Source organism: Brachycentrus maculatus, unplaced genomic scaffold, assembly GCF_059751285.1.
Source record: "Brachycentrus maculatus isolate JH-2025_06_01 unplaced genomic scaffold, ASM5975128v1 h1tg001529l, whole genome shotgun sequence".
Classification (NCBI taxonomy): Eukaryota; Metazoa; Arthropoda; class Insecta; order Trichoptera; family Brachycentridae; genus Brachycentrus; species Brachycentrus maculatus.
Genome location: NW_028282162.1, coordinates 22501 through 32855, shown reverse-complemented (window position 1 = coordinate 32855; position 10355 = coordinate 22501). Strand labels below are relative to the sequence as shown.

At 30.7% G+C, this 10355-nt stretch overlaps 1 protein-coding gene across 1 annotated transcript in view; it reads right to left on the bottom strand.

The window, feature by feature from the left end:
• Positions 1 to 5139: 5139 nt before the first annotated feature.
• Positions 5140 to 10355, bottom strand: part of LOC148298866 (rap1 GTPase-activating protein 1-like) — a gene marked incomplete at both ends in the record, with an annotated part of 25647 nt that continues 20431 nt past the window's right edge. Inside the window, one exon of the mRNA XM_088276583.1 lies at positions 5140 to 5371. Within this exon, the coding sequence (XP_088132709.1) occupies positions 5140 to 5371 (232 nt within the window). The remainder of the gene's footprint in view (positions 5372 to 10355) is intronic.

Here is a 10355-nt window from a genome sequence, read left to right as displayed (position 1 = left end):
TTTTACAGAAAAGATTATGAATCTTGATAATTTAAACTATCGACTTTAGAAACAAAAGAGGTGTACAAAGTTGATTTCTATATTATCAAAATAAGAAATCAATTACAAAAAACATACATTTTTAATGAACGGCTATAAGTTCGTTCAAATTTCTTAAAGTTATAAAAAATCAAGATGAAGTGGTTCAAATCAGTACGAAGAATTTTGAGATCTCGGTTGAAATATTTTTACCCTTTAAGTAGACGTAGATGGTCAGCATGCTCGCCTACCGTTCTGGAGGTCCCGGGTTCGATTCCCAGGGGGGTTTTATAAATATAAGTGATTTTTCACTCTAATATTTATTCAATATTATACTGGACTGGTACCTGAAGTGGAGGGCTGATCACCTTTCCTTCATGTGTAATCGATCGAGATAACACTGCGTTTATATGAAGCAGTGCCCTATGCACCATTGGGGTGCGGTAAGGGATTTATTATTATTATTAAGTAGACGTACCATCTGAGATGTTATCTTAAAAAATTAATCTCTATAGTTCCTGTGAACCCAATTTTCTTGCGTGGTTTTTTAATCATTGAAATTTTCATTCGTTGTTTTGTCTACCCCGTTCCAACTTTTGCCTATTGAACCGTTCTCACATTAGGTAATTTTATAAAACAAAATATCGCCATTTACCTCCGCGAAATACGGTCGACAAAATTCAAACAGTTGTCAGGTGAGATTAAATAAACGAGACAAGCGTCTGTTCACTATCCGCCATCGTTGAAATGCGCAAACAAAACTAACCCCAAAATTATTTGTTATCTGTTGCTTATTAACGGAAATTTGAGTACAAGCCGTAATAATTTAGCTTGCCTATGAATTTCAAAGGCCGCTACGTTGTCAAATTGTTCTTTAAGCTCGAACCCGATTTTGTAGCCTCATCCCCGGACACAAATCGCTCACTCCTTTCAAGAACGTCATAAATCAAAAATCGTGAATTTTGAGTTGTACATGTTTTCGGAATGCCCAGAAAATGTTCTATATCCCAGCACAAGAGGCATAATTTTAACTTAATATTTGCCTGCTACAGGGCAGAAAGTATTGTTTTTGCATTTTGAAGAAAAGATATTGCTTAATTATTTTTTCAAATAAACTAAATATTTTTCAAATGGAGAAAAAACCTTCAGGTTTTACCTAAAAAGATCTGTTCCACAGTAAAAAGTTCAATAACTGGCTTGATATTTATTTTTATTACATTGTGTTTTATTTTTAAACTTTAAAAACGTTCTCCTGAAAAATCAAGTTTTTTGATTTATGACGTTCTTGAAAGGAGTGGGCGAAATATGCTTTGCGTTGAATGTTTACAACCCTAAACTGGCGATTAGGACACTAGAGGGTAGGTATTGAAGAAAATCAATATTATTTTATTCAGGTGCTGAATAAGACAAAAAAATCACCGACATGAATAGTCTTCAGAGGAAATATATATAATTTTAAAGATAATATTTACAGATGTAGTAATTTAAAAAAAAAAGTACAATTATACATAAACGAATCTTACATACTAGTGTATTTCATAAAGGTTTATAAAAATGACACCCTAATATTCATTCTCATACCTACGATAAAAAAGTAATACTTATGCCAACTACCTAACTTATCATTTTTTAAATGATGATTAGCATGGAAACGAAGGCGTCAATTGAAACATAAATACAACATCCGAAATTTGAGAATTGTGGTTGTCAATCATGGGTAATATGGTGAATGTTAAACGTGTACAAAGTGATCATTTAAACTAGCCTATTACAAGCCATACACCCTGCAAATATTTATCCATATTATTTTTCATGTTGAGATATCAATACAGATGTATTATACCACGCTTAAAACCATATCGATACGTAATGAAATCCATACAATAAAACAATAACTAAATAATTTTTTAATCTTTCATTGTATTTAACAAGTAGGATTCCAGTTACACAGTCTTATGATGTCAATAACGACGAAACCCAGTCACTGGTCAAATAAAATAAAAGTGTAAAAAAACTATAAATCTGATGTTTTATTATATAAACTGTTGTTCAACCAAGAAATATCAGTACTAAATTGAAATCAAATAAAATCTCTGATTATATTTAATATTTTGACGGTTAAATAAGTTTCGTATTCTTAGTTTATAAAGCAAACGTGGAAATCAAAAGCTCCGTTAAATGTTGCTGTTTTGTAAATAAAAACAGGAAACTTGTAACTCTCCTAATGGGTTTCCCTCGCAATCATTTCCTCAGTTGCAACCCTCGAGCTTTCTAACAAAGTACGAATATACTCGCCATATAAACACAGAGGACCGTTAACAGATTGAAGATAAAACAAATACAATATTCTTTCTCTGTATTAAAGTCTCATTTTAAAGTTGGGTTTATAATACTATTTAATTTTTTCACTACTAGCGACTCGAAAGAAGATATTTTTGGTGGAATTTTACAACGCGAGCATTTCTCAACAGTGAGAAATTTGTATATTGAATGTTAAAATCAAACACGAATTTAAATAGTCTACGAATATTTTATTTATTGTTTCGACATTAACTTTGTGGTACATGTTACAATGATTAAAGAAAACACTTGTTTTTTACCACTTTTGTTGAGTTTTATTATAGACTACATGTTTCAGAAGTTAAACTTCCATCATTCAGGTCTGTATAATAACTATACATATTATTATGTTAACTATGTATGTTATTATACAGACCTGAATGATGGAAGTTTAATTTCTGAAACATGTAGTCTATAATAAAACTCAAGTGGTAAAAAACAAGTGTTTTCTTTAATCATTGTAAATAGTCTACGATATTGTATTTTACTATTGAATTTTTTTTTTAATACGATTTGTGACAATTGTTTCGCTGAATACAGATATGAATGCGGGAAAGACGATATTCTAGCCAAAAGGCTCATATACAGATGTATTATTTTAAATCAAAAGTATATCGAGTCAAAAACAAACTATACATCGAGTAAAATGAAACGAATTCAATAGTGAAAAGTGGAAAAAAATAACGTTAGAATAAATTAGCAAAGTAACGTAAAATCGTCTCGTTTGTACAATATTTCAACATTAAACTGAATATATACAACAAATTATTCACATTAATTTAATATACGTGTACCGTAATAAATCTATGAAATATCACTTAAATTCTAAGCGGTTTTAATTTCATGAGATTTTTGGTAATTAACGAAAGATGAAGTAATATCAAAGTCAAGTAAGAAACGTGCTTATATTGCAATATCCCGAGAATACGGTCTTCGTAGCTTATCATATCTAGGAAATACTCCCTCGTATTCTGTAAGGATAATTAAATTCGTCTCTCTAGGGAAATCCGTCATTATAATGGAATTAAAGAGAGAAAAGATATCAGCCTGATTAAAATATTATGGGGACTCTAATTTGGTTCAAAGCAACATCCGGGAAGATTAAGGAAACTGAACGAGAGTGTAAAATATCCTCCTTGATTCTTTTGTACGAGTAAACGATATCGCGGAACTTGGGAAAGTTTATTAGACGAAATAAAGAACAGAGAAGAGACTTTTCTTTTGAATTACTGTAAGTCGAGAGTTGAAAAGTAGGAAATTATTATTACTCACAGTTTGAATGAGAACTTATTTGTATAACGTTTGATTAGCTTTATAACCTTACAAAATAACAAATAAAATATATTTCACGTTGCAATTAAATATATTTAATTAATTTCTTATCTTGGCATTAATTTTGTGGAGTGAAATAATGATTTATATATAAAAATAAAATACTTAATAATAAATATACGACAAGTTTTATTTTTATTTATATAAAACCAACTAGTTTTGATAACATATACAGTTCTCACAACTAGTAGAGCTTACATTAATAAACTTTAAAAAGTTGTTTTAAAAAGTATTTTTATTTAAAATTGAAAGTTTATTACACACAAATTAATATCTCTGGATTGCTTGGATTTTTTGATGTGAAATAAATAATGTAATGTGTTAAGTACCAATCAGCATATTCAGAGATTTTGAATTTTAATTGTATTAAAGAAGTGAAAAAGCAAAGGTTGAGAGAACTTTACAAATTGCCTTATTTCTTAAAAATGCTTAACTTTATTTTTTAATACAATTATTTATATTCAATACATAAATAAGATATCTACTACTTTCATTTAAGTTTTCTTTTTCATAAAGGATTCAACAGGTATTTTGTGGTAAAATCTTTCCATTATAAAATCAAATTTTACTTGGTAAAAATATCAATATTTCTTCATATCTAAGGATGCAGAATGCATCGAAACACATGTCACGAAACGAATATTTTTTAAAAAATACATAGATGTATTTACCGAGTCCACTTTTTTATATTTTTTACATCTCTGAAAAAACCCCATTTAATTATCGTTTTACTAACTATAAGAATACGAATAAAGTATTTACTTATGTATTTGTTTTAAACTTTTTATTTTCGAGCCGAAAATCTCCACAGTTGAAAAATAATAAAATTCTTTGTGTCTTTGAGAAAATATATTCCTTCACAAATGCGGAGAGGTATAAAATAAGATTTTTTGTAAAATGAAAATAAATAAAAAAAACATAAAAGATTGGTATTTTTTAGCATTGAGAAATGTTACGGTTAAAAAATATCATTTCATGAAAAAATGGTTTTCTTCACAACATTTTGAGTTTATCCAAATACTTTTTCACAAAATCTGGATTATCTCCATTACAGGAGTTATTTTCATATTATTTTTTGACATCTCATCAAAGATTAAGAAGGATATGTAAGTCTGGGCATCATGTTACACGTTTGAGATGGTCTGACGACATTGTCGCAGAGGGGGGTAAAAACTGGCTGCAAGCAGCAACCAACCAGAGGAAATGTATATATATATATATATATATATATATATATATATATATATATATATATATATATATATATATATATATATATATATATATATATATATACGTATATACACACATACACATATATTTTTCTTGATACATGCTTTTCACAATCCTAACAAACGATGGACAAAAAAAAAAATAAATAAAGAACAACCCTATCTCACAACCTGGCACAAAGTCCTAACCACGACGCTGAAAGACAAAATGACTGACCTGCTTCTCACGCCCAGGATGGCCCTGACCCCGATGAACTTCACCTTCTGCTTGGACTGGCCGACCAGGAAGACGACGTCGAAGAGCGCCGCGTTGTGCAGGACGTTCGGCTCAGAGTTCAGGAACACCCTGGTGAAGTCCTTGGCAAGCTGGTCGTAGTCCTCGAACTGGTCGCGCACCGAGTCCAGCAGGGGCGAGGAGGGGCGCATGTGGCCTATAGGCCTCCAAGAACCTGATTGTAAATAAATAAACGGATTTATTTTTTATTTTAACCTTTTGATTACCAGGACTATAGGGGCAAGTATGCTAGAAGTACCGCGATTTAAACATAATTCAAAAGTGAAATAATCCACTGAAAAAAAATAAAAAAAGTAATTGTAAGTGCTATTTGATTAAAATATTAAAAAAAAAATACAGGTGCGATCGTTATGCTTATATTTTGAAATCAAGAAAAATACCGTTAAAAGTTTGGCAACATTGTTTATTGATTCAAAGTTACAAAATTACGATTTGTTGGTGTTTCAATAAAAATGTATTGATCGAAGCTTAAAAGTTACGAGTTGTTTGTTTCAGCAGGAATATCGCTCAAAATGAAAGTTCATTTTAAAATTCTATATTGGCACATCATAAGCATTCCTTTTCCGGTCGGCTTTAACCGATTTCGCGTGGGATTTTGCCATGACAGGGGTCGGAAACGTGTGGGTCGCGAGTCGCATGTGGCTCTTTTAGCATTTTGTATGGCTCTTTCTTTTTCAAATTCAAAATGACATTTTTAAGTTTTTGTTTACTCAAATTATTATTCTCCTTCTTCAAACCCCTATCCGTATCCCAATGGTGCATAGGGCACTGTATCATAAATGAAATTTTATCTTAATCGTTGATGTATAAAGAATTATATTACCAGTCAAGGGTAATATTGAATAAATATTACAGTTAAAAAATCACTTATATTCATTTGACCCGCCCCTGGGAATCGAATTCGGGACTTCCAGAACAGTAGCCGAGCGTGCAGACCATTTCACTACGGAGGCGGACTTTTAAAATTTTTCTGTGCAAAAAATAAAATTTAGTTTTATTCTCTCTTCTTTACTTAATAAATATAAAATTAATAATAAAATACATATATCGTTGAATGTTCAAAAAGGTACCTTTAAATAATTTTGAGTAACAGAGATATTTAAAAAATCTGTTTATTTTAATCGAAAAAGGCATAATTAAAATGTTGTTTGCGCTGATTTATACATAGATGATAGATCTATGATAGATTGATAGTATCTGATTAAAAATCTGTTACCTAAAAAATACTCAATAAATAATATTCAATAAATTCAATAAAAATTATTGATTGGAAAATTAAAAATTGATTCCCCAAAAATTTTTGAACCGTTTAGCAATTCGCGTTTGGATCTTTTGGTCCAAGAGGTTGCCGACCTCTGGCCTATGCGAAGGCTTTTACCTTTTTTAATCCAAGGTTGTTTTCACCGTCATATTTGGCACGATAATATTGTGGAAATTCCTAAAATTTATAAAACTTATTTTCAACGAATCCGCATTCCTCGGTCGCATTTTCAAAACAAAAAGCACTTTGAACCATTATACGTCGACCCCTCTTTTTAATATTTCATGGCGTTTAGGAAAAAAGCGATCCGTGATTTTATCGGGATAATCATAGAGCCTGGATACCTACAAGGTCGGATGAAAAGTTTTTTACAAGACTTAAATATCCATAGACAATTAATGAAATATTTCACTGTGGTTTTTTCCGACTTTAAACCATTTTGTTTATTTGACCACTGTCCGTATAATCTAACTCCATGTTGCGATGTCAAAATATAAAAATTAAATGCAGAAATTTAGATTTGTGAACAAGGATTTTGACAGACATAAAAAGTTGTGAATAAAATATAAAAAAATAAAACCCTTATCCACACCCCAATGGTGCATAGGGCACTGCGTCATATAAACGCAGTGTTATCTTGATCGTTTACACATGAAGGAAAGGTGATCAGCCCTCCGCTTCAGGTACCAATCCAGGGTAATATTGAATAAATATGACAGTGAAAAAATCACTTATATTTATTTTACCCCCCTTGGGAATCGAACCCGGGACCTCCAGAACGGTAGCCGAGCATGCTGACCATTACACTACGGAGGCGGACTGTGAATAAAAGTTGCTTAAAATAAAAAAAAAGAGATAAAAAAAATTGTTGTGTGGTTGTTAATCAAGGCTACATTGATGAATGTTACACGTGCATAAAAGTGATCGCTTAAATCAGCCTAAGACAGGTCGTAAGCCCGTACCCAGACTTATTCTAATATTCTTCGTCATCTATGTTGAGATGTCAAAATGTAAAATCTATATACACACATATATATATATATATATATATATATATATATATATATATATATATATATATATATATATATATATATATATATCTATATATATATATATATATATATATATATATATATATATATATATATATATATATATATATATATATATATATATATATATATATATATATATATATATATATATATATATATATATATATATATATATATATATATATATATATATATATATATATATATATGTATATATATATAATATATATATATATATATATATATATATATATATATATATTATGCACAGTATTCTAGGTGAGTGCAGATAACTCATTCACAAATCGTTACTTTTACATATTTGGATACCCAAAACGTTGTGAATACATTAAGGCCGATAAATCAATATTAACCAATATTAATCAAAGAAAATATTAACGATAAATCGTTGTTTAATTTTAATTTAATTTAATTTTAATTTTAATTTCCTTAAACTCAGGTAACATTTGCCGTAATTGATTTTTTTGCTTAAAAAACGTTTTGGCGATGCCATTCGCGTTCTGAATTTGAACGTTTGAGATGGTTTAAGATCTCAGCCTTAATTGTTGGAGTGACCCATTCGAACGCGGCAAAATTGTTTCCATGCCAGGCTGGAAACTTTTCATCCACCTCTCGTATCTATTCAAATTTCTCCTCCGCCGCGGGAAATTTTGGGAAATTTCGGGAAATTTCGGGAAATTTACAGTTCATTTTGTGACGTGCTCAAGTTTCAGGGGCATTATGGGAAGAGCCTGGAGCTAGGTAAGCAGGAACCGAATGCGCGCGAGAACACACCAAGTATAAACAAGCTGAAATTATTCTTTTTGAAAGATACTGAAAACATTATCAAGAAGACAGCTTCAAAAGAATGGACAGGCCCAAACACAACCGTTTAAATATTTGTATTACTTACTCGCAAAATGTGTATTTTCAAAGATTTAAATATTTCAATTTAAAGAGTATAACCAAAATAATATAAACAGATAAACGTTGAAAGGAAGATAAAGTAAGTATACAGTGAGCTCATATAATAATATTCTCATTCAGCATCCAGGGAAATACGTAAATATGTAAAAACAAACTAACTTCTTCATAAATTGATTCGGTCACTTTGTGGTAATACGTATTTTCCTATTTAAAAAATAAACATTTTTTTTTGAAAACTATACTTTATTTATAAATTTATTTATATTTCACCATACATTATAAATAACAAATTACAGTAATGTGCCCTCACTGAGTTTTACCCGTGCCGAGGACACATTTTGCAATTCTTTTACTATATTGTGACACGTATTTCGATGCACTCATTACTTTCTACAACCATGCCTGATATGTTGTATTGACATCGGCGATCGAAATAAAAAACCGAATTAAATTGCGACTTTTTTCAAAGAAGTCGTTCACTTCTTCATGCGATTTGCAAATTCGATAATTTCACCATGACCTGTGCCTAATTTTGGTTTGCGTACTGCGAATATCTGGCTTGAAATATATTTCTAATATATGAATACCTTTTTAAATATGTAGATAAATCAGTGTAAAAAAATATTCTCGATTGCTTTTATAAAGTATAGCAATCCAATAAATAAAGTTTAAAGTGAGTTTATTCATTTATTGATTCGGCAGTCACTTTGTAGTTATATCTATCTTTTTAATTTAAATTTTACTTGGTAAATAAAACTATTTCTTAAAATAAATTATGATTCATTTTTTAATACATTCTTGCGTTTAAAATTGTCCGCCTCCGTAGTGTAATGGTCAGCACGCTCGGTTACCGTTCTGGAGGTCCCGGGTTCGATTCGCAGGGGGGTCAAATAAATAAAAGTGATTTTTTCACATTTATTCAATATAACCCAGGACTGGTACCTGATGCGGAGGGCTGATGACCTTTCCTTCGTGTGTCAACGATCAAGATAACAATGTGTTAATATAATGCAGTGCCCTATGCACGATTGGGGTGCAGAAACGGTTAGAATTGAATTGTGTTTGAAAATGACGCGAAAAGCATCGAAACACATGTCACAATAGATTTTAAGAAATAGTGGTATCAACCAAGTAAAACTTAAAGAAATAAAAAGTTTTTATTTTCAAAAGGCAATTCATTTTTTCACAAATGCATAATTTACAAATGAATCGACACTGAAAGTTGTATTGATGATGATTGATTGGACATGAAAATAATAAATGCCATATGATCCCTGTATTTTCCTCTGTCAATTCAGGAGTCAATTGAAAACGATGTTATCTGAAGACGTCTGAAAAAACTAATTTATCCGTTGTGACTAACCTATCAACCTGTCCCCTGCCTGACGTGCCTGACACATTGATCGGTCAGACTAGAGGTATCATACGAGGGTGTCAAACGCCCCCAGATCATAAAGTCACCCTTCTGATATCCTTTGTTATAAATATTGTAGCCGAATAAATACCGCAGAAATTGGACATTTTCCACGAGACCTGGATTGATTCATCGTATCAATTACCGAGTGACGTGAAAGTTTTCTTTTCATTCTTTCTTCGTGAAAATTGATTTCCGCACTGAATGTGAGGATGATTTATAGCTGTGATTGGGAATACACCACCGCGCTGTGGTCGTAGGGGTGACGTGTGATCTGTCATTACACGTATTAACTTTATTTTTTCTTCTTCAATTATTCTGTTCCATCGGAAGTTGAAGATGAAGAATAAAATGTAATAAAATAGATAATAGAAAATTGATACCGTATATCATTGGAAATATTGTATTTATTGAATTCAATATTTTATTGATAACATCGATTGACTTTTCCTTCTCAGGTTGACGGTCGACCAAAGCA